Source organism: Panulirus ornatus, chromosome 62, assembly GCF_036320965.1.
Source record: "Panulirus ornatus isolate Po-2019 chromosome 62, ASM3632096v1, whole genome shotgun sequence".
Taxonomy (NCBI): domain Eukaryota; kingdom Metazoa; phylum Arthropoda; class Malacostraca; order Decapoda; family Palinuridae; genus Panulirus; species Panulirus ornatus.
Genome location: NC_092285.1, coordinates 15,353,980 through 15,379,619, shown reverse-complemented (window position 1 = coordinate 15,379,619; position 25,640 = coordinate 15,353,980). Strand labels below are relative to the sequence as shown.

Below are 25,640 nucleotides of genomic sequence, written 5' to 3'. Positions count from 1 at the left end.
CCTCGCAAACGCGGGAGACAGCGACAAAGCAAAAAAAAAAAATGACCAGACACCTCAGGCTGCCCTTTTCAGTACATTCACATCCAACAACCTCTTCTTTGCATGCCTGTCATTTTGCACATAATCTAGTAATACATGTTATCTCAACCCTACTCATCAACATATACATGCATGTATGTATATGCATCTTCCTATATATATTCCCATACACATATATACACAGATATATATATGTGCACACCTACATATGCACCAGTAAATTTTATTCACGTAAATTGGTCATTGATAGTGCCTTTTATTATTTTGTATGATTATTGTTGATTCTGGTTATTGTATTATAGAGTAAATGAAGTGTATTTAAAATTTTGTGTAAAGGAATACAGATGAATATCTATCCAGTAATTATATGTACCTTTTTTTATAGAATTTATACAGGAAATTTAAACTTTGTGTAAGATAGCAAAATTATTTTGCTTGTCTAGTCACATAAAGGAGTCTTTTATTCCAGTGCCAAAGCCAGCACAAAAAAATTGATATACGTAAGACAATTGGGAAGACATTCCTGTTCAGATGCTGAATATTATTTTGTGTTATTTAGTATTTGTATAGATATTCCTTCATTTCAGACCATGAAACACCAAGCTAAGGTTTGATCATATGGGACTAGCAGCTGGTTTCCAAGTTCACATCTTGAAACAAGAAATGTCAAATCACTTGAGAGCAAAATGTGGTCCTCTCAGTTCAGACCTTGAAACTACCAAACAAAGGGTCAAGTCATGAGACTGGCAGGTAGTCCCCTCAGTTGAGACAAAACTATCAGGCCAGGATCAGGTCTTTTGAGATTGATGGGTAGCTCCCTCAATTACAACCATGAAACTACCAAGCTAGGGCCATGTCATGTGATCCTCTCATTTGAGAGTTGTAAACTATCATTCCAGGGTCACGTTAAGTCAATGTGACTAACATGTATTCCTTTCAACTGAGATCTTAAAATTACCTCATTCATATAATGAACCGGCAGGTAGACTCCATAGTCGAGACTATGAAACAGCCAATCCAGGGTCAGGTCATATGGGACTGGCAGGTAGTCCCCTTAGTTCAAACTATAAACTTCCAAATCAGGGTCAACTCCCAAGAGATCAGTTTTTGATACCTTCAGGAAATAAACCACCATACCGGGGTCAGATTGAACAGGGACAGTAGCTAGCCTCATGGCTGCCATTTCTATAGTAGCACAAGCAGAATCTACTCCCACTTGTACTTTAGCATACCCACTGACTCAACATCAAGTAGCTCATGCTAGGCAAGTACTCACAAGCAGCTTGCCAATTATGAGCAAAGTGGTGTTAGTGTGATTAAAGCTTTTTTTGTGGTCATGGGCATGTCATAGGACTGAAGAGTCAAAATCCATAACATGCACCATGTTGCAGTTTGTGGTCACTTCACTTCAACTGGACAGTAACACACAGTTTAGATTGATAGCTTTTGATGGCAATGTATATTTCATAGGTGCTCTTAAGAATGGTGCCAATTGTAGATGGTCAGGAGCATGAATATGCAAGGTTCATTGGCCTGTTAGTACTGCCATAGTATTTCATGGGAACTTGAAGCATCCCAAGTTAGTGTGAGCTTTTGCACTTTTATTCAGTTCCTTTCATGTACTGCCAAAGAGACTTGTCTTACACCAAAGTTATGTGAAATAGTTTTGTTTTATATTCTCATCCTTATTATAATTACCACATATTTTTGTTAATGTTGTACTTGCTACAGTTGTTGTGTAAGCATATTTGATTGCTGTAAGAAATTAAGGCTAGGGGCTGTGGTAGGACATACTGTAGAGGGCCAGGAGGGGTGTATAGGGGATAGGGGAGAAAGAATACTTCCCACGTATTCCCTGCGTGTCGCAGAAGGTGACTAAAAGGGGAGGGAGCGGGGGGCTGGAAATCCTCCCCTCTTTTTTTTTTTTTTTTTTCTTTTTTTTTTTCAAAAGAAGGAACAGAGAAGGGGGCCAGGTGAGGATATTCCCTCAGAGGCCCAGTCCTCTGTTCTTAACGCTACCTTGCTAATGCGGGAAATGGCGAATAGTTTGAAAGAAAGAAATATATATATATATATATATATATATATATATATATATATATATATATATATATATATATTTTTTTTTTTTTTGCTTTGTCACTGTCTCCCACATTTTATTTGCCATTTCCCGCATTAGCAAGGTAGCATTAAGAACAGAGGACTGGGCCTCTGTGGGAATATCCTCATCTGGTCCCCTTCTCTGTTCCTTCTTTTGGAAAATTAAAAAAAAAAAGAGGGGAGGATTTCCAGCCTCCTGCTCCCTCCCCTTTTAGTCGCCTTCTACGACACGCAGGGGAATATGTGGGAAGTACTCTTTCTCCCCTATCCCCAGGGATAAAATATACATATAATCATGCATGCACCTTTCTTAAAACAAGCATTCCTAATCAATATTTCCCTTTTAGCAAACAGTGAACAAGCTCTTCTTCATTTTCAATTACATCAGGGACCAAGTGTCTCCTGTTACACCCTCAAAAGCTACACCAGTCACTTTTGCTTTTATATCCTCTTGTATCCATATTCAATTCCTTGCATAACTACTTTCAAAAACTCTGCTTCTCCTAAAAAGCCCCAATTTCTTTTTCACTCCCCTTAGTCCCAAATGCATACATAACAGCTGCCCATTTCTCAAAGCTTGCTCTCAATTTAACCCACATCAGTCTCGAACTTACTACGGTATACACTTTCTTACTCGAGACTACGGTATACACTTTCTTACTCTCTTAAACACCCACAGTCTCACAACTCCTTCTTTATCAGAATTGCCACCCCTATTTTCACTAACCCAGGACTTTATCCCCCTCAAGTTACATCCAGAGCCAAAACTTCCATGCTTTGTTCATTAACCATAGCACCTCTTCATCCAGATTACATCCACACACAGTCAGATATTTCTGGACCATGCGAGTGATAACTTCACAAGTGAAAAGTCACCCTTCTAAGAGGCTGTATCATTGTCAGTAGTCTGAAATAATGCATCACAGAGGACCTTCGTGCCCTAAAGAAGCCCACCTCACCCTGCTCCAATACAGAGCACAGTCTCAAAGCTGTACGAATCCCATAATAGTAGTCTTGAAAATGCATATGATATAAATTTCTCTTTACACACAATGCTTCTCTAACCTTCGCAGAACTGTTTCAGGAACATATGAAGAATGGCTGCAAATAAAAGGCATACAAAATAATGTATTAAATCTGAAAGTAACTTACCAAGGAAGATGAAAAATTATCAAGCCTTCAATACCTAAGAGCCATAGAAGGTGACTATAAGGGGAGGGAGCAGGGGGATGGAAATCCTTCCCTCTTGATTTTTTTTTAATTTTTCAAGAGGGCAGCAGAGAAGGGGGCCAAGTGAGGATATTCCCACAAAGGCTCAGTCCTCTGTTCTTAGCACTACCTCACTAATGTGGGAAATGGCAAATAGTATGAAAAAGAAAAAAACTATAAAAAACTTTATCAGACAAAAACACAGAGAAGTCCAGTAAAAAAAGCTGGAAAGACTTAATTGCAATATCAACAGAAATAAGAAACTTACATGGTGCAGCTACAAAAACTTTGAACCCCTTAACATCTCCAGACAGATTTTATGTGAGGTGAGTGATGCCTCAAGATGGATATTTACATAACAAGTTTTGTTTCTTTATTTCATAGCCATGCACCAAGTTTGTATGATAGCTGAGGTGGCAGTGCTCAATAATTTCTCTCCACAGTCGGCAATCCTCCAGCCACACCAATAACAACTCATTTTCAATAGTTGTCTAGAAAGATAAATCAAGCAGCTTCTCACATCAGAAGTTGACCAAGATGAGGCAGGAGAAGGTTTTCTAACAAAATTGAAGGCATTTGTGCCACTGACTGCCTAACCTTGACAACACTGCATCTGTCAATGGACTGAAGCAGGGTATATGAAGCATCTGGGGTAGACCACGGAAAGGTTTGTGGGGCTGGATGTGGACAGGGAGCTGTGTTTTCGGTGCGTTACACATAACAGCAAGAGACTGAGTGTGAACAACTGTGGTTTTTTTTGTCTGTTTTCCTGGTGCTAACTTGCTGATGCAGGGAGTAGTGGTGCTGTTTCCTGTGGGGTGGGGTAGCAATAGAAATGGATCAAGCCAAGCAAGTATGAATACATACATTGTATGTATATGTCTGTGTATGTGTATGTATATGTATATATATGTTGATATGCATGTGTGCATATATGGGCATTTATGTATATATATATATGTGTATATGAGTGAATGGGAGATTCTTTGGCTGTTTCCTGGCACTACCTCACCGATGCATGAAACAGCGATTAAGCATAACAATAAGTATAATAATAGTGGTGAAGTGAGAGGAAGAGAGAGAGAGAGAGTGAGTATTTTAAAGGTTTGTTGAACGTGTTTGATGATGGAGTGGCAGATATAAATAAGTGTTTTGGTCGAGGTGGTATGCGAAGTGAGAGGGTCAGGGAGAATGATTTGGTCAACAGAGAAGACATAGTGAAAGCTATGCGGAAGATGAAAGCCAGCAAGACGGCGGGTTTGGATGGTACTGAAGTGGAACTTATTAAAAAAGGGGGTGACTGTGTTGTTGACTGGTTGGTGAGGATAATCAATGTATGTATGGTTCATGGTGAAGGAACTGAGGATTGGCGGAATGCATGTATAGTGCCACTGTACAAAGGCAAAGGGGATAAAGGTGAGTGTTCAAATTACAGAGGTATAAGTTTGTTGAGTATTCCTGGGAAATTATATGGGAGGGTATTGATTGAGAGGGTAGAGGCATGTACTGAGTATCAGATTAGGGAAGAGCACTGTGGTTTCATTAGTGGTAGAGGATGTGTGGATCAGGAGTTTGCTTTGAAGAATGTATGTGAGATATACTTAGAAAAACAAATGGATTTGTATGGAGCATTTATGGATCTGGAGAAGGCATATGATAGAGTTGATAGATATGCTCTGTGTTAGGTATTAAGAGTATGTAGTGTAGGAGGTAAGCTGCTAGAAGCAGTGAAAAGTTTTTATCAAGGCATGTGTATGAGTAGGAAGAGGGGAAAGTGATTGGTTCTCAGTGAATGTTGGTATGTGGTAAGGATGTGTGATGTCTCTATGGTTGTTTAATTTGTTTATGGAAGGGGTTGTCAGGGAGGTGAATGCAAGAGTTTTGAAGAGAGGGGCAAGTGTGCAGTCTGTTATGGATGAGAGGGCTTAGGAAGTGAGTCAGTTGTTGTTCGCTGATGATACAGTGCTGGAGGCTGATTCAGGTGAGAAACTGCAGAAGTTGGTGACTGAGTTTGGTAAAGTGTGTGAAAGAAGAAAGTTAAAAGTAAATGTGAATAAGAGCATGGTTATTGGGTTCAGTAGGGTTGAGGGATAAGTCAATAGGGAGGTAAGTGTGAATGGAGAAAAACTGGAGGAAGTGAAGTGCTTTAGTTATCTGGGAGTGGATTTAGCAGCAGATGAAACCATGGAAGCAGAAGTGAGTCACAGTGTGGGGGAGGGAGCGAAGGTTCTGGGAGCGTTGAAGAATGTGTGGAAGGCCAGAATGTTATCCTGGAGAGCAAAAATGGGTATGTTTGATGGAATAGTGGTTCCAACAAAGTTATATGGTTGTGAGGCATGGGCTATAGATAGGGTTGTGCGGAGGAGAGTGGATGTATTGGAAATGAGATGTTTGAGGACAATATGGGGTGTCAGGTGGTTTGATCGAGTAAGTAATGAAAGGGTAAGAGAGATGTATGGTAATAAAAAGAGTGAGAGTGAGGTTGAGAGAGCATAGGAGGAAGTATTGAAATGGTTGGTCACATGGAAAGAATGAGAAAGGAAAGATTGACAAAGAGAATATATGTGTCAGAGGTGGAGGGAATGAGAAGTGGGAGACCAAATTGGAGGTGGAAGGATGGAGTGAAAAAGATTTTGAGTGATTGGGCCTGAACATACAGGAAGATGAAAGGTGTGCAAGGAATAGAGTGAATTGGAACGATGTGGTATACCGGGATCGACGTGCTGTCAATGGATTGAACCAGGGCATGTGAAGCGTCTGGGGTAAACTATGGAAAGTTTGTGGGGCCTAGATGTGGAAAGGGAGCTATGGTTTCGGTGCATTACACATGACAGCTAGAGACTGAATGTGAATGAATGTGGCCTTCATTGTCTTTTCCTGGCACTACCTCACATGCACGCGCGCACGCGCGGGGGGGGGTGCTATTTCATGTGTGGCAGGGTGACAATGGGAATGGATGAAGGCAGCAAATATGAATGTGTACATATGTATATATGTATATGTCTGTGTATGTATATGTATGTATACGTTGAAATGTATAGGTATGTATATGTGTGTGTGTGGGTGTGTATGTATATACATGTGTATGTGGGTAGGTTGGGCCATTCTTTCATCTGTTTCCTTGCGCTACCTCGCTAACGCAGGGGGACAACAACAAAGTATAATATAATAATGATAATATGAGTGGCACTACCTCACTGATGCGGGAAACAGCAATAAGTTTAATAATAATGCTAATAATATAATTGGAGCTGTGGCTTCGGTGCATTACACATGACAGCTGTAGACTGAGAGTTAACAAATGTGGCCTTTGCTCTCTTTTCCTCGCGCTACCTTGCACTCATGCAGGGGGAGGGGGGTGCCATTTCATGTGTGGCGGCATGGCAGCGGAAATGGATGAAGGCAGCATATATGAATATGTATATATTTTCTATTTATTTTGCTTTGTCGCTGTCTCCTGCATTTGCGAGGTAGTGCAAGGAAACAGACGAAAGAAATGGCCAAACCCACCCACATACACATGTATATACATACACGTCCACACACGCAAATATACATACCTATACATCTCAATGTACACATATATATACACACACAGACATATACATATATACATATGTACATAATTCATACTGTCTGCCTTTATTCATTCCCATCGCCACCTCGCCACACATGGAATAACATCTCCCTCCTCCCTCATGTGTGCGAGGTAGCGCTAGGAAAAGGCAACAAAAGGCCCCATTCGTTCACACACAGTCTCTAGCTGTCATGTAATAATGCCTGAAACCACAGCTCCCTTTCCACATCCAGGCCCCATAGAACTTTCCATGGTTTACCCCAGACGCCTCACATGCCCTGATTCAATCTACTGACAGCACGTCAACCCCAGTATACCACATCGATCCAATTCGCTCTATTCCTTGCCCTCCTTTCACCCTCCTGCATGTTCAGGCCCCAATCACACACAATCTTTTTCACTCCATCTTTCCACCTCCAATTTGGTCTCCCACTTCTCCTCGTTCCCTCCACCTCCGACACATATATCCTCTTGGTCAATCTTTCCTCACTCATTCTCTCCATGTGCCCAAACCATTTCAAAACACCCTCTTCTGCTCTCTCAACCATGCTCTTTTTATTTCCACACATCTTTCTTACCCTTACATTACTTACTCGATCAAACCACCTCACACCACATATTGTCCTCAAACATCTCATTTCCAGCACATCCACCCTCCTGCGCACAACTATATCCATAGCCCACGCCTCGCAACCATACAACATTATTGGAACAACTACTCCTTCAAACATACCCATTTTTGCTTTCCGAGATAATGTTCTCGACTTCCAAACATTCTTCAAGGCTCCCAGGATTTTCACCCCCTCCCCCACCCTATGATTCACTTCCGCTTCCATGGTTCCATCCGCTGCCAGATCCACTACCACATATCTAAAACACTTTACTTCCTCCAGTTTTTCTCCATTCAAACTTACCTCCCAACTGACTTGACCCTCAACCCTATTGTACCTAATAACCTTGCTCTTATTCACATTTACTCTTAACTTTCTTCTTTCACACACTGTACCAAACTCAGTCACCAGCTTCTGCAGTTTCTCACATGAATCGGCCACCAGAGCTGTATCATCAGTGAACAACAACTGACTCACTTCCCAAGCTCTCTCATCCCCAACAGACTGCATACTTGCCCCTCTTTCCAAAACTCTTGCATTCACCTCCCCAACAACCCCATCCATAAACAAATTAAACAACCATGGAGACATCACACATCCCTGCTGCAAACCTACATTCACTGAGAACCAATCACTTTCCTCTCTTCCTACACGTACACATGCCTTGCATCCTCGATAAAAACTTTTCACTGCTTCTAACAACTTGCCTCCCACACCATATATTCTTAGTACCTTCCACAGAGCATCTCTATCAACTCTATCATAAACCTTCTCCAGATCCATAAATGCTACATACAAATCCATTTGCTTTTCTAAGTATTTCTCACTTACATTCTTCAAAGCAAATACCTGATCCACACATCCTCTACCACTTCTGAAAGCACTCTGCTCTTCCCCTGATGCTCTGTACATGCCTTCACCCTCTCAATCAATACCCTCCCATATAATTTACCAGGAATACTCAACAAACTTACACCTCTGTAATTTGAGCACTCATTCTTATCCCCTTTGCCTTTGTAAAATGGCACTATGCACGCATTCCGCCAATCCTCAGGCATCTCACCATGAGTCATACATACATTAAATAACCTTAACAACCAGTCAACAATACAGTCACCCCCTTTTTTAATAAATTCCACTGCAATACCATCCAAACCTGCTGCCTTGCCGGCTTTCATCTTCCGCAAAGCTTTTATTACCTCTTCTCTGTTTACCAAATCATTTTCCCTAACCCTCTCACTTTGCACACCACCTCGACCAAAACACCCTATATCTGCCACTCTATCATCAAACACATTCAACAAACCTTCAAAATACTCACTCCATCTCCTTCTCACATCACCACTACTTTGTTATCACCTCCCCATTAGCCCCCTTCACTGAAGTTCCCATTTGCTCCCTTGTCTTACGCACTTTATTTACCTCCTTCCAAAACATCTTTTTATTCTCCCTAAAATTTAATGATACTCTCTCACCCCAACTCTCATTTGCCCTCATTTTCACCTCTTGCACCTTTCTCTTGACCTCCTGCCTCTTTCTTTTATACATCTCCCACTCATTTGCATTTTTCCCTGCAAAAATCGTCCAAATGCCTTTCTCTTCTCTTTCACTAATAATCTTACTTCTTCATCCCACCACTCACTACCCTTTCTAATCAACCCACCTCCCACGCTTCTCATGCCACAAGCATGTGAATATGTACATGTGTATATATGTATATGTCTGTGTATGTATATGTATGTATACGTTGAAATGTTTAGGTATGTATATGTGCGTATGTGGGTGTTTATGTATATACATGTGTATGTGGGTGGGTTGGGCCATTCTTTCATCTGTTTCCTTGTGTTACCTCGCTAACGCAAGAGACAGCAACAAAGTATAAAAAATAATAATAATATATTCATTTTTATTTATTTTGCTTTGTTGCTGTCTCCCGCGTTAGCGAGGTAGCGCAAGGAAACAGACGAAAGAATGGCCCTACCCACCCACATACACATGTATATACATACACGTCCACACATGCAAATATACATACCTATACATCTCAATGTATACATATATATATACACACACAGACATATACATATATACACATGTACATAATTCATAGTCTGCCTTTATTCATTCCCATCGCCACCTCACCACACATGGAATAACAACCCCCTTCCCCTCATGTGTGCGAGGTAGCACTAGGAAAAGACAACAAAGGCCCCATTCGTTCACACTAAGTCTCTAGCTGTCATGTAATAATGCACCGAAACCACAGCTCCCTTTCCACATTCAGGCCCCACAGAACTTTCCATGGTTTACCCCAGATGCTTCACATGCCCTGGTTCAATCCATTGACAGCACGTCGACCCCGGTATACCAAATCATTCCAATTCACTATATTCCTTGCACGCCTTTCACCCTCCTGCATGTTCAGTCCCCAATCACTCAAAATCTTTTTCACTCCATCTTTCCACCTTCAATTTGGTCTCCCACTTCTCCTCGTTCCCTCCACTTCTGACACATATATCCTCTTGGTCAATCTTTCCTCACTCATTCTCTCCATGTGACCAAACCATTTCAAAACACCCTCTTCTGCTCTCTCAACCACACTCTTTTTATTACCACACATCTCTCTTACCCTATTATCACTTACGCGATCAAACCACCTCACACCACATATCGTCCTCACACATCTCATTTCCAGCACACCCACCCTCCTGTGCACAGCTCTATCCATAGCCCACGCCTCGCAACCATACAACATTGTTGGAACCACTACTCCTTCAAATATACCCATTTTTGCTTTCCGAGATAATGTTCTCGACTTCCACACATTCTTCAAGGCTCCCAGAATTTTCGCCCCCTCCCCACCCCATGATTCACTTCTGCTTCCATGGTTGCATCCGCTGCCAAATCCACTCCCAGATATCTAAAACACTTTACTTCCTCCAGTTTTTCTCCATTCAAACTTACCTCACAATTGACTTGACCCTCAACCCTACTGTACCTAATAACCTTGCTCTTATTCACATTTACTCTCAGCTTTCTTCTTTCACACACTTTACCAAACTCAGTCACCAGCTTCTGCATAATAATAATAATAATAATATTTCATAGTTTTACCATTATCAAAAAATCATCAATGAAGCATATTGATTATAGCAAGAAAGTACTTATCATGTAAAACAAATAATAATTAGTAATCAATATTCTGGTGTAGGTAAAATAAACGATAAAACAAGCAGTGGAGAGACTCGACCCTCAGGCCTTACTCCAGCACTTTATAGCGTGATGCACTGGAACATCTACAAAACTTCTACAAATTTTTGCAGGGAAACAGGTGGGAGAAAAATATTTCTAAAGTGATTCTTATTCATTGTTATCATGAATATGTTTGATATTGGAAAGTTAAACACATTTATTTTTAAACAACCTGAATACCTGAAGTCGGAGGGTTAGAAAATATAACTTAGGGGGACCTCAAGAGGTTAAAAGGAGGCTAGATACGTAGTTGATGTCAATCCCTGATGAATATTGAATTGAAAACTACGCAAACAGGGTGGTGGAGGAAACTATAAATGGACAATCAAGACATGCAGCAAGTCCCATGCACTATCCTTGCCATTCTAGCAAAAGTCTGTTGCATGTACTCATAGGATGGTACTCCTCTTTCCTTCCTCCACTTCTGACAGATGGTAAATTGTAGTTTTTTCACTTATTTCTAATATAAAATACTCTTCACTGGGTTCTTAATTAAAGCATAAACTGATAATACAAAGATATCACTCTCCACATAATTAAAAAATCATCATTGTAAAGTAATCAGGAACATCTGCCTGGTCCTCTAAATTTAGCTGTCACTAAATTTCCTTCCAAAAAAAATGTGAAAATATGCTCCACTGGTAAGGATAAAGGACAACAGGCTGTTGGGAGAAATTACTGCTCAATGCCAACCAAGCAACCCCCCTGGCTCAGCAGACAGCCTTGAAATAGGGGCACAAACCCATATACAAAAATCTATGACAAGAGGAGTCACTCATCTCAGGTAAATATTCACCTACAGTAGTTGAGGGGTTAAGGAAATCAAAGTCTTACAACAAATAAATGAAGCCACAGGAGTAAATATGCAATTTCACAGTACACCACTCCTACCTGAGAAAAATAACAGGAAGAATAACTGCAACAATATGTATTCACAACCATGAATTGCATCACAGTGAGGATCCATATGATGTATAAGAGAACAAAGCTTACGACATAATAGTATGGGAAGTTTTGAAAAATTCTTTTCAAATGCATCTACTCATAATATACTTTACAATACATAAAATCTCCAGAGAGAAGTACGTAAAACTTGAGATATTGGACATACCAGTGAGGTGTTTTTTTGCTGCTTCCAACATGGCATTTCTCTGCTTGAGATAGAAGTCTTGCACTGCACGTATATGTCTGAAGAAACCCTCCTCCCCCCACAAGTGAAGAAGCTCACTTACTAATACCTAAAGAAATATATACAGTAATTCAATTATCTATGAATGTGAAAATTTTGCATTCATCCCTCAGTTGTATAATTCAAGTCCTACCTATTTTTGTTCATACAGGTACCTATTTGTGGATATTTGGAGGAAACTTTAGGAAGGTGGATGTCCTGCCCAGCAACAGCCATTCATTAATTATCAAAGCTGTACACATGGGAAGGGGGTTTTACACACAAGGGATCCCATCTCTTAAACTGTGACATACAAACTTTTGAACTTGCAAACTTTTATTGATTTTACAATCTTTTCATTATGCTTACTCCAAGCATTATATCATTCCATTACAAGAGAAGTTTGCCTTTGTGGGTATTCTGACTCTCAAAAAAAGTTTACTCTTGAGTTCCTCACTTGACTGGTTCCTCTCTATTTCAAAGAAGTACTCATTAATGACTGTCAAATCATCTGAAAAACTTAATGCTGTCATCGTGGCTTCCAAAATCCTTCACACTGATAAACTGGGCAGGACTATTGTTGCTATCTTCTCCCTGATGCTTAGCACCCTAGCTTTTGCAAAAATTTCTATTACTCATTGCTGGACTTCCCCTGCAAATCTAGATATGTCTTCAAAGGAGATGATTGAACTACCAATGTATACTCTAACAAAGACATAATGTGTATCAAAACTATCTACTTGAACACCCTCTTAATCTACTTTTATACAATTTCCACATTACCCAATTTAAAATTTACCTCCTTTGTAACTCAGTCTTTTAGGCACAATGCTGAAGGGAAACTGTAAGCAAGCAGTACTGTAACAAATCTACAATCAAAGTTGTTGCTAATTTCTTCAGACTCTGAAATATTCATATTTTCAATGTTCAGCTACATTAAATTTCTGATATATCAACTTCCTAATTCAAAGACCATACCTGTGACATAGCTGGTGCATGAAGAATTGAAACTTGCTTATGCAGTAAGATCCTCTGAATCAATGGTTTTGGTCCTGTCACAAAACCTACTCTCAAGCCAGAACTCAAGACTTTAGAAAAGGAGTCAAATCTTAAAACTCGTCCATCAGTATCCATACTCAAGAAACTTGGGTGAAAGTCCTGCAAATCAATAGTGTGTTATCATCAGAATTGGAAACAACTTTTTCATACTGAAAATAGTGATCTACATATCAACATTACTAACACACACACACAAAAATTCTTCAATATTGAAAAACTCTTGTCAATGTCATATCTATCACTATACTAACCAATATTCCAATATCAAGTATACTTGTACAATAGTGCACACTGTCTTTGTCATTTCAAAAAACATTATAGGTAGGAGTATAAGCCAATGCCTACCTTTATGTCACCAAACTGTACAAAGTAATAGGGGTCATCTTCCAATATGACAAGATTATAATCTGAGGCAATTCTATATATCTCATGTCTTCGTTTCTCAGTACAAGACACGCCACTAGGATTGCAGGCATTAGGATTGATGTACAAAACCTACAATCAAAACAAATATTCAAATTACTAATGATTACAGTATACATACAACACATAAATATACATCTTTATTCATAACTACTCACCATTTCCCATGTTAATGATGTAGTGCCAAGAACAAATGGAAAATGGCCTCATTTACTTAAATCTACCTCTAACAGTCATGAATAACCAAAGAAAACCAAAATCCTCATTCATAGCCATACCCCATGGACCACTTTATATGCCATGGTTCAGCCTATGGACAATATATTCTCACTGCTTTAAGTAGCTTTCCTTGCACACCATGTATTCATAAAACCTTCCACAAGACATCTCAGTCAATCCTCTCGTATGCTTTCTCCAATACCACAAATGCCTCATACAAATCCTTGTTTTTCTAATAATAACAATATTTCTTTTCATACTTGATTGATGTTTTCATGTCAGCAAGGTAGTGCCAGGAAAAAGATGAAGAAAGACACATCCACTCACATACACTTAATTCATCTTATTTATTATACATGGTCGCCGTTTCCTGTGTCAGAGAGGGCATGCCAGGACAGACAAAGAATGGCCCATAAACTCATACACACACACACACACATATATTTATTCATTTATTTATTTTGCTTTGTCGCTGTCTCCTGCGCCAGCGAGGAAGCACAAGGAAACAGACGAAAGAATGGCCTAACCCACCCATATACACATGTATATACATGCACGTCCACACAAGCAAATATACATACCTATAAATCTCAACGTATACATATATATACACACACACATATACATATATACACATATACATAATTCATACTGTCTGCCTTTATTCATTCCCATCGCCACCTCACCACACATGAAATAACAGCCCCCTCCCCCCTCATGTGTGCGAGGTAGCGCTAGGAAAAGACAATAAAGGCCACATTCGTTCACACTCAGTCTCTAGCTGTCATGTAATAATGCACCAAAACCACAGCTCCCTTTCCACATCCAGGCCCCACAGAACTTTCCATGGTTTACCCCAGACGCTTCACATGCCCTGGTTCAATCCATTGACAGCATGTCGACCCCGGTATACCACATCCTCACCTTTTTTCATTCTGTACTCAGTCTCTCCTGGTACTCTCTCACACAAGTCTCCTTCCCAAGCTCACTTACTTTCACCACTCTTTTCACCAACATTCTCTCTTTTTTCTGAAAACCCATACAAATCTTCACTTTCGCATACACACGATAATGATCAAACATCTCTGCAGTTGCACCTCTCAGCACATTAACATCCAAAAGTCTTTCTTTCAGGCACCTATCAATCCACACGTAACCCAATAACGCTCTCTGGCCATCTCTCCTAATTACATATGTATACTTATGTATATCTCGCTTTTTAAACCAGGTATTCCCAATCACCAGTCCTTTTTCAGCACATAAATCTACAAGCTCTTCAACATTTCCATTTACAACACTGAACACTCTACGTACACCAATCAGTCCCTCAACTGCCACATTACTCACCTTTGCATTCATATCACCCATCACTATAACCCGGTCTCGTGCATCAAAACTACTAACACACTCACTCAGTTGCTCCCAAAACACTTGCCTCTCATGATCTTTCTTCTCATGCCCAGGTGCATATGCACCAATAATCACCCATCTCTCTCCATCATCTTTCAGTTTTACCCATATCAATCTAAAGTTTACTTTCTTACACTCTATCACATACGCCACAACTCCTGTTTCAGGAGTAGTGCTACTCCTTCCCTTACTCTTGTCCTCTCACTTACCCCTGACTTTACTCCAAAGACATTCCCAAACCACTCTTCCCCTTTACCCTTGAGCTTCGTTTCACTCAGAGCCAAAAACATCCAGTTCCTTTCCTCAAACATACCACCTATCTCTCCTTTTTTTCTCATCTTGGTTACATCCACAAACATTTAAACACCCCAATCTGAGCCTTCAAGGAGGATCAGCACTCCCTGTGTGACTCCTTCTTCTGTTTACCCTTTTAGAAAGTTAAAATACAAGGAGGGGAGGGTTTCCAGCCCCCCGCTCCCATCCCCTTTAGTCGCCTTCTACGACACGCGAGGAATGCGTGGGAAGTATTCTTTCTCCCCTATATATATATATATATATATATATATATATTTTTTTTTTTTTTTTTTGCTTTGTCGCTGTCTCCCGCGTTTGCGAGGTAGCGCAAGAAAACAGACGAAAGAAATGGCCCAACCCACCCCCATACACATGTATATACATACGTCCACACACGCAAATACACATACCTACACAGCTGTCCATGGTTTACCCCAGACGCTTCACATGCCTTGATTCAATCCACTGACAGCACGTCAACCCCGGTATACCACATTGCTCCAATTCACTCTATTCCTTGCCCTCCTTTCACCCTCCTGCATGTTCAGGCCCTGATCACACAAAATCTTTTTCACTCCATCTTTCCACCTCCAATTTGGTCTCCCTCTTCTCCTCGTTCCCTCCACCTCCGACACATATATTCTCTTGGCCAATCTTTCCTCACTCATTCTCTCCATGTTTTAGATATATATATATATATATATATATATAAACGAAGCTCAAGGGTAAAGGGGAAGAGTGGTTTGGAAATGTCTGGGGAGTGAAGTCAGGGGTTAGTGAGAGGACAAGAGCAAGGGAAGGAGTAGCAATACTCCTGAAACAGAAGTTGTGGGAGTATGTGATAGAATGTAAGAAAGTAAATTCTCGATTAATATGGGTAAAATTGAAAGTTGATGGAGAGAGGTGGGTGATTATTGGTGCATATGCACCTGGGCATGAGAAGAAAGATCATGAGAGGCAAGTGTTTTGGGAGCAGCTGAATGAGTGTGTTAGCGGTTTTGATGCACGAGACCGGGTTATAGTGATGGGTGATTTGAATGCAAAGGTGAGTAATGTGGCAGTTGAGGGAATAATTGGTATGCATGGGGTGTTCAGTGTTGTAAATGGAAATGGTGAAGAGCTTGTAGATTTATGTGCTGAAAAAGGACTGATGATTGGGAATACCTGGTTTAAAAAGCGAGATATACATAAGTATACTTATGTAAGTAGGAGAGATGGCCAGAGAGCGTTATTGGATTACGTGTTAATTGACAGGCGTGCGAAAGAGAGACTTTTGGATGTTAATGTGCTGAGAGGTGCAACTGGAGGGATGTCTGATCATTATCTTGTGGAGGCTAAGGTGAAGATTAGTATGGGTTTTCAGAAAAGAGGAGTGAATGTTGGGGTGAAGAAGGTGGTGAGAGTAAGTGAGCTTGGGAAGGAGACCTGTGTGGGGAAGTACCAGGAGAGACTGTGTACAGAATGGAAAAAGGTGAGAACAATGGAAGTAAGGGGAGTGGGGGAGGAATGGGATGTATTTAGGGAATCAGTGATGGATTGCGCAAAAGATGCTTGTGGCATGAGAAGAGTGGGAGGTGGGCTGTTTAGAAAGGGTAGTGAGTGGTGGGATGAAGAAGTAAGAGTATTAGTGAAAGAGAAGAGAGAGGCATTTGGACGATTTTTGCAGGGAAAAAATGCAATTGAGTGGGAGAAGTATAAAAGAAAGAGACAGGAGGTCAAGAGAAAGGTGCAAGAGGTGAAAAAAAGGGCAAATGAGAGTTGGGGTGAGAGACTATCAGTAAATTTTAGGGAGAATAAAAAGATGTTCTGGAAGGAGGTAAATAGGGTGCGTAAGACAAGGGAGCAAATGGGAACTTCAGTGAGGGGCGTAAATGGGGAGGTGATAACAAGTAGTGGTGATGTGAGAAGGAGATGGAATGAGTATTTTGAAGGTTTGTTGAATGTGTCTGATGACAGAGTGGCAGATATAGGGTGTTTTGGTCGAGGTGGTGTGCAAAGTGAGAGGGTTAGGGAAAATGATTTGGTAAACAGAGAAGAGGTAGTAAAAGCTTTGCGGAAGATGAAAGCCGGCAAGGCAGCAGGTTTGGATGGTATTGCAGTGGAATTTATTAAAAAAGGGGGTGACTGTATTGTTGACTGGTTGGTAAGGTTATTTAATGTATGTATGACTCATGGTGAGGTGCCTGAGGATTGGCGGAATGCGTGCATAGTGCCATTGTACAAAGGCAAAGGGGATGAGAGTGAGTGCTCAAATTACAGAGGTATAAGTTTGTTGAGTGTTCCTGCTAAATTATATGGGAGGGTATTGATTGAGAGGGTGAAGGCATGTACGGAGCATCAGATTGGGGAAGAGCAGTGCGGTTTCAGAAGTGGTGGAGGATGTGTGGATCAGGTGTTTGCTTTGAAGAATGTATGTGAGAAATACTTAGAAAAGCAAATGGATTTGTATGTAGCATTTATGGATCTGGAGAGGGCATATGATAGAGTTGATAGAGATGCTCTGTGGAAGGTATTAAGAATATATGGTGTGGGAGGCAAGTTGTTAGAAGCAGTGAAAAGTTTTTATCGAGGATGTAAGGCATGTGTACGTGTAGGAAGAGAGGAAAGTGATTGGTTCTCAGTGAATGTAGGTTTGCGGCAGGGGTGTGTGATGTCTCCATGGTTGTTTAATTTGTTTATGGATGGGGTTGTTAGGGAGGTAGATGCAAGAGTCCTGGAAAGAGGGGCAAGTATGAAGTCTGTTGGGGATGAGAGAGCTTGGGAAGTGAGTCAGTTGTTGTTCGCTGATGATACAGCGCTGGTGGCTGATTCATGTGAGAAACTGCAGAAGCTGGTGACTGAGTTTGGTAAAGTGTGTGGAAGAAGAAAGTTAAGAGTAAATGTGAATAAGAGCAAGGTTATTAGGTACAGTAGGGTTGAGGGTCAAGTCAATTGGGAGGTGAGTTTGAATGGAGAAAAACTGGAGGAAGTGAAGTGTTTTAGATATCTGGGAGTGGATCTGTCAGCGGATGGAACCATGGAAGCGGAAGTGGATCATAGGGTGGGGGAGGGGGCGAAAATTTTGGGAGCCTTGAAAAATGTGTGGAAGTCGAGAACATTATCTCGGAAAGCAAAAATGGGTATGTTTGAAGGAATAGTGGTTCCAACAATGTTGTATGGTTGCGAGGCGTGGGCTATGGATAGAGTTGTGCGCAGGAGGATGGATGTGCTGGAAATGAGATGTTTGAGGACAATGTGTGGTGTGAGGTGGTTTGATCGAGTAAGTAACGTAAGGGTAAGAGAGATGTGTGGAAATAAAAAGAGCATGGTTGAGAGAGCAGAAGAGGGTGTTTTGAAATGGTTTGGGCACATGGAGAGAATGAGTGAGGAAAGATTGACCAAGAGGATATATGTGTCGGAGGTGGAGGGAACGAGGAGAAGAGGGAGACCAAATTGGAGGTGGAAAGATGGAGTGAAAAAGATTTTGTGTGATCGGGGCCTGAACATGCAGGAGGGTGAAAGGAGGGCAAGGAATAGAGTGAATTGGAGCGATGTGGTATACAGGGGTTGACGTGCTGTCAGTGGAGTGAATCAAGGCATGTGAAGCGTCTGGGGTAAACCATGGAAAGCTGTGTAGGTATGTAAATTTGCGTGTGTGGACGTGTGTATGTACATGTGTATGGGGGGGGGTTGGGCCATTTCTTTCGTCTGTTTCCTTGCGCTACCTCGCAAACGCGGGAGACAGCGACAAAGTATAAAAAAAAAAAAAAAAAAAAAAAAAAAAAAAAAAAAATATATATATATATATATATATATATATATATATATATATATATATTTTTTTTGCTTTGTCACTGTCTCCTGCGTCTGCGAGGTAGCGCAAGGAAACAGACGAAAGAAATGGCCCAACCCACCCCCATACACATGTATATACATACACGTCCACACACGCAAATATACATACCTACACAGCCTTCCATGGTTTACCCCAGACGCTTCACATGCCCTGATTCAATCCACTGACAGCACGTCAACCCCGGTATACCACATCGATCCAATTCACTATTCCTTGCCCTCCTTTCACCCTCCTGCATGTTCAGGCCCCGATCACAAAAAATCTTTTTCACTCCATCTTTCCACCTCCAATTTGGTCTCCCACTTCTCCTAGTTCCCTCCACCTCCGACACATATATCCTCTTGGTCAATCTTTCCTCACTCATTCTCTCCATGTGCCCAAACCATTTCAAAACACCCTCTTCTGCTCTCTTAACCATGCTCTTTTTATTTCCACAAATCTCTCTTACCCTTACGTTACTTACTCGATCAAACCACCTCACACCACACATTGTCCTCATACATCTCATTTCCAGCATATCCACCCTCCTGCGCACAACTATATCCATAGGCCACGCCTCGCAACCATACAACATTGTTGGAACCACTATTCCTTCAATCATACCCATTTTTGCTTTCCGAGATAATGTTCTCGACTTCCAAACATTCTTCAAGGCTCCCAGGATTTTTGCCCTCTCCCCCACCCTATGATCCACTTCCGCTTCCATGGTTCCATCCGCTGCCAGATCCACTCCCACATATCTAAAACACTTTACTTCCTCCAGTTTTTCTCCATTCAAACTTACCTCCCAATTGACTTGACCCTCAACCCTACTGTACCTAATAACTTTGCTATTATTCACATTTACTCTTAACTTTCTTCTTTCACACACTTTACCAAACTCAGTCACCAGCCTCTGCAGTTTCTCGCATGAATCAGCCACAAGCGCTGTATCATCGGCGAACAACAACTGACTCACTTCCCAAGCTCTCTCATCCACAACAGACTTCACACTTGCCCCTCTTTCCAAAACTCTTGCATTCACCTCCCTAACAACCCCATCCATAAACAAATTAAACAACCATGGAGACATCACACACCCCTGCCGCAAACCTACATTCACTGAGAACCAATCACTTTCCTCTCTTCCTACACGTACACATGCCTTGCATCCTCGATAAAAACTTTTCACTGCTTCTAACAACTTGCCTCCCACACCATATATTCTTAATACCTTCCAAAAAGCATCTCTATCAACTCTATCATAAACCTTCTCCAGATCCATAAATGCTACATACAAATCCATTTGCTTTTCTAAGTATTTCTCACATACATTCTTCAAAGCAAACACCTGATCCACACATCCTCTACCACTTCTGAAACCACACTGCTCTTCCCCAATCTGATGCTCTGTACATGCCTTCATCTTCTCAATCAATACCCTCCCATATAATTTACCAGGAATACTCAACAAACTTATACCTCTGTAATTTGAGCACTCACTCTTATCCCCTTTGCCTTTGTACAATGGCACTATGCACGCATTCCACCAATCCTTAGGCACCTCACCATGAGTCATACATACATTAAATAACCTTACCAACCAGTCAATAATACAGTCACCCCCTTTTTTAATAAATTCCACTGCAATACCATCCAAACCTGCTGCCTTGCCGGCTTTCATCTTCCGCAAAGCTTTTACTACCTCTTCTCTGTTTACCAAATCATTTTCCCTAACCCTCTCACTTTTCACACCACCTCGACCAAAACACCCTATATCTGCCACTCTATCATCAAACACATTCAACAAACCTTCAGAATACTCACTCCATCTTCTCACATCACCACTACTTGTTATCACCTCCCCATTTGCACCCTTCACTGAAGTTCCCATTTGCTCCCTTGTCTTACGCACTTTATTTACCTCCTTCCAGAACATCTTTTTATTCTCCCTAAAATCTAATGATACTCTCTCACCCCAACTCTCATTTGCCCTCTTTTTCACCTCTTGCACCTTTCTCTTGACCTCCTGTCTCTTTCTTTTATACATCTCCCACTCAATTGCATTTTTTCCCTGCAAAAATCGTCCAAATGCCTCTCTCTTCTCTTTCACTAATAATCTTACTTCTTCATCCCACCACTCACTACCCTTTCTAATTAACCCACCTCCCACTCTTCTCATGCCACAAGCATCTTTTGCGCAATCCATCACTGATTCCCTAAATACATCCCATTCCTCCCCAACTCCCCTTACTTCCATTGTTCTCACCTTTTTCCATTCTGTACTCAGTCTCTCCTGGTACTTCCTCACACAAGTCTCCTTCCCAAGCTCACTTACTCTCACCACCCTCTTCACCCCAACATTCACTCTTCTTTTCTGAAAACCCATACAAATCTTCACCTTAGCTTCCACAAGATAATGATCAGACATCCCTCCAGTTGCACCTCTCAGCACATTAACATCCAAAAGTCTCTCTTTCGTGCGCCTGTCAATTAACACGTAATCCAATAACGCTCTCTGGCCATCTCTCCTACTTACATACGTATACTTATGTATATCTTGCTTTTTAAACCAGGTATTCCCAATCACCAGTCCTTTTTCAGCACATAAATCTACAAGCTCTTCACCATTTCCATTTACAACACTTGAACACCCCATGTATGCCAATCATTCCCTCATCTGCCACATTACTCACCTTTGCATTCAAATCACCCATCACTATAACCCGGTCTCGTGCATCAAAACCACTAACACATTCATTCAGCTGCTCCCAAAACACTTGCCTCTCATGATCTTTCTTCTCATGCCCAGGTGCATATGCACCAACAATCACCCATCTCTCTCCATCAACTTACAGATTTACCCATATTAATCGAGAATTTACTTTCTTACATTCTATCACATACTCCCACAACTCCTGTTTCAGGATATATATATATATATATATTTCTTTCTTTCATACTATTCGCCATTTCCCGCATTAGCGAGGTAGCGTTGAGAACAGAGGACTGGGCCTTTGAGGGAATATCCTCACCTGGCCCCCTTCTCTGTTCCCTCTTTTGGAAAATTAAAAAAAAAAAGCGAGAGGGGACGATTTCCAACACCCCGCTCCCTCCCCTTTTAGTCGCCTTCTACGACACACAGGGAATACGTGGGAAATATTCTTTCTCCCCTATCCCCAGGGATATATATACATATATATATTTCTTTTTTTGCCGCTGTCTCCCGCATTTGCGAGGTAGCGCAAGGAAACAGACGAAAGAAATGGCCCAACCCCCCCCATACACATGTATATGCATACGTCCACACACGCAAATATACATACCTACACAGCTTTCCATGGTTTACCCCAGACGCTTCACATGCCCTGATTCAATCCACTGACAGCACGTCAACCCCGGTATACCACATCGATCCAATTCACTTTATTCCTTGCCCTCCTTTCACCCTCCTGCATGTTCAGGCCCCGATCACACAAAATCTTTTTCACTCCATCTTTCCACCTCCAATTTGGTCTCCCTCTTCTCCTCGTTCCCTCCACCTCCGATACATATATCCTCTTGGTCAATCTTTCCTCACTCATTCTCTCCATGTGCCCAAACCATTTCAAAACACCGTCTTCTGCTCTCTCAACCACGCTCTTTTTATTTCCACACATCTCTCTTACCCTTACGTTTCTTACTCGATCAAACCACCTCACACCACACACTGTCCTCAAACATCTCATTTCCAGCACATCCATCCTCCTGCGCACAACTCTATCCATAGCCCACGCCTCGCAACCATACAACATTGTTGGAACCACTATTCCTTCAATCATACCCATTTTTGCTTTCCGAGATAATGTTCTCGACTTCCACACATTCTTCATGGCTCCCAGGATTTTCGCCCCCTCCCCCACCCTATGATTCACTTCCGCTTCCATGGTTCCATCTGCTGCCAGATCCACTCCCACATATCTAAAACACTTTACTTCCTCCAGTTTTTCTCCATTCAAACTTACCTCCCAATTGACTTGACCCTCAATCCTACTGTACCTAATAACCTTGCTCCTATTCACATTTACTCTTAACTTTCTTCTTTCACACACTTTACCAAACTCAGTCACCAGCTTCTGCAGTTTCTCACATGAATCAGCCATCAGCACTGTATCACCAGCGAACAACAACTGACTCACTTCCCAAGCTCTCTCATCCACAACAGACTTCATACTTGCCCCTCTTTCCAAAACTCTTGCATTCACCTCCCTAACATCCTCATCCATAAACAAATTAAACAACCATGGAGACATCACACACCCCTGCCGCAAAGTTGTTAGAAGCAGTGAAAAGTTTTTATCGAGGATGTAAGGCATGTGTAGGTGTAGGAAGAGAGGAAAGTGATTGGTTCTCAGTGAATGTAGGTGTGCGGCAGGGGTGTGTGATGTCTCCATGGTTGTTTAATTTTGACGATTTTTGCAGGGAAAAAATGAAATTGAGTGGGAGACGTATAAAAGAAAGAGACAGGAGGTCAAGAGAAAGGTGCAAGAGGTGAAAAAAAGGGCAAATGAGAGTTGGGGTGAGAGAGTATCATTAAATTTTAGGGAGAATAAAAAGATGTTCTGGAAGGAGGTAAATAAAGTGCGTAAGACAAGGGAGCAAATGGGAACTTCAGTGAAGGGCGCAAATGGGGAGGTGATAACAAGTAGTGGTGATGTGAGAAGGAGATGGAGTGAGTATTTTGAAGGTTTGTTGAATGTGTTTGATGATAGAGTGGCAGATATAGGGTGTTTTGGTCGAGGTGGTGTGCAAAAAGCGAGGGTTAGGGAAAATGAGTTGGTACAGAGAAGAGGTAGTAAAAGCTTTGCGGAATATGAAAGCCGGCAAGGCAGCAGGTTTGGATGGTATTGCAGTGGAATTTATTAAAAAAAGGGGGTGACTGTATTGTTGACTGGTTGGTAAGGTTATTTAATGTGTGTATGACTCATGGTGAGGTGCCTGAGGATTGGCGGTATGCGTGCATAGTGCCATTGTACAAAGGCAAAGGGGATAAGAGTGAGTGCTCAAATTACAGAGGTATAAGTTTGTTGAGTATTCCTGGCAAATTATTTGGGAGGGTATTGATTGAGAGGGTGAAGGCATGTACAGATCATCAGATTGGGGAAGAGCAGTGTGGTTTCAGAAGTGGTAGAGGATGTGTGGATCAGGTGTTTGCTTTGAAGAATGTATGTGAGAAATACTTAGAAAAGCAAATGGATTTGTATGTAGCATTTATGGATCTGGAGAAGGCATATGATAGAGTTGATAGAGATGCTCTGTGGAAGGTATTAAGAATATATGGTGTGGGAGGCAAGTTGTTAGAAGCAGTGAAAAGTTTTTATCGAGGATGTAAGGCATGTGTACGTGTAGGAAGAGAGGAAAGTGATTGGTTCTCAGTGAATGTAGGTTTGCGGCAGGGGTGTGTGATGTCTCCATGGTTGTTTAATTTGTTTATGGATGGGGTTGTTAGGGAGGTGAATGCAAGAGTTTTGGAAAGAGGGGCAAGTATGAAGTCTGTTGGGGATGAGAGAGCTTGGGAAGTGAGTCAGTTGTTGTTCGCTGATGATACAGCGCTGGTGGCTGATTCATGTGAGAAACTGCAGAAGCTGGTGACTGAGTTTGGTAAAGTGTGTGAAAGAAGAAAGTTAAGAGTAAATGTGAATAAGAGCAAGGTTATTAGGTACAGTAGGGTTGAGGGTCAATTCAATTGGGAGGTGAGTTTGAATGGAGAAAAACTGGAGGAAGTGAAGTGTTTTAGATATCTGGGAGTGGATCTGGCAGCGGATGGAACCATGGAAGCGAAAGTGGATCATAGGGTGGGGGAGGGGGCGAAAATTCTGGGAGCCTTGAAGAATGTGTGGAAGTCGAGAACATTATCTCGGAAAGCAAAAATGGGTATGTTTGAAGGAATAGTGGTTCCAACAATGTTGTATGGTTGCGAGGCGTGGACTATGGATAGAGTTGTGTGCAGGAGGATGGATGTGCTGGAAATGAGATGTTTGAGGACAATGTGTGGTGTGAGGTGGTTTGATCGAGTAAGTAACGTAAGGGTAAGAGAGATGTGTGGAAATAAAAAGAGCGTGGTTGAGAGAGCAGAAGAGGGTGTTTTGAAATGGTTTGGTCACATGGAGAGAATGAGTGAGGAAAGATTGACCAAGAGGATATATGTGTCGGAGGTGGAGGGAACAAGGAGAAGAGGGAGACCAAATTGGAGGTGGAAAGATGGAGTGAAAAAGATTTTGTGTGATCGGGGCCTGAACATGCAGGAGGGTGAAAGGAGGGCAAAGAATAGAGTGAATTGGAGCGATGTGGTATACCGGGGTTGACGTGCTGTCAGTGGATTGAATCAAGGCATGTGTATGGGCGTGGGTTGGGCCATTTCTTTCGTCTGTTTCCTTGCGCTACCTCGCAAACGCGGGAGACAGCGACAAAGCAAAAAAAAAAGAA

At 41.5% G+C, this 25,640-nt stretch overlaps 1 protein-coding gene across 7 annotated transcripts in view; it reads right to left on the bottom strand.

Moving 5' to 3' along the window:
* LOC139745800 (kynurenine/alpha-aminoadipate aminotransferase, mitochondrial-like) overlaps nt 1-25,640 on the bottom strand; it is a 95,686-nt gene that overhangs the window by 35,440 nt on the left and 34,606 nt on the right. For 6 of the 7 annotated variants that reach the window (XM_071656363.1, XM_071656362.1, XM_071656366.1 and 3 more), the window contains 3 exons: nt 13,361-13,510; nt 12,935-13,114; nt 11,900-12,026 (listed from right to left, as the gene is read on the bottom strand). In XM_071656363.1, coding sequence (XP_071512464.1) covers nt 11,900-12,026; nt 12,935-13,114; nt 13,361-13,510 — 457 coding nt within the window. The remainder of the gene's footprint in view (nt 1-11,899; nt 12,027-12,934; nt 13,115-13,360; nt 13,511-25,640) is intronic. The other variant, XM_071656365.1, reaches the window with a different exon arrangement.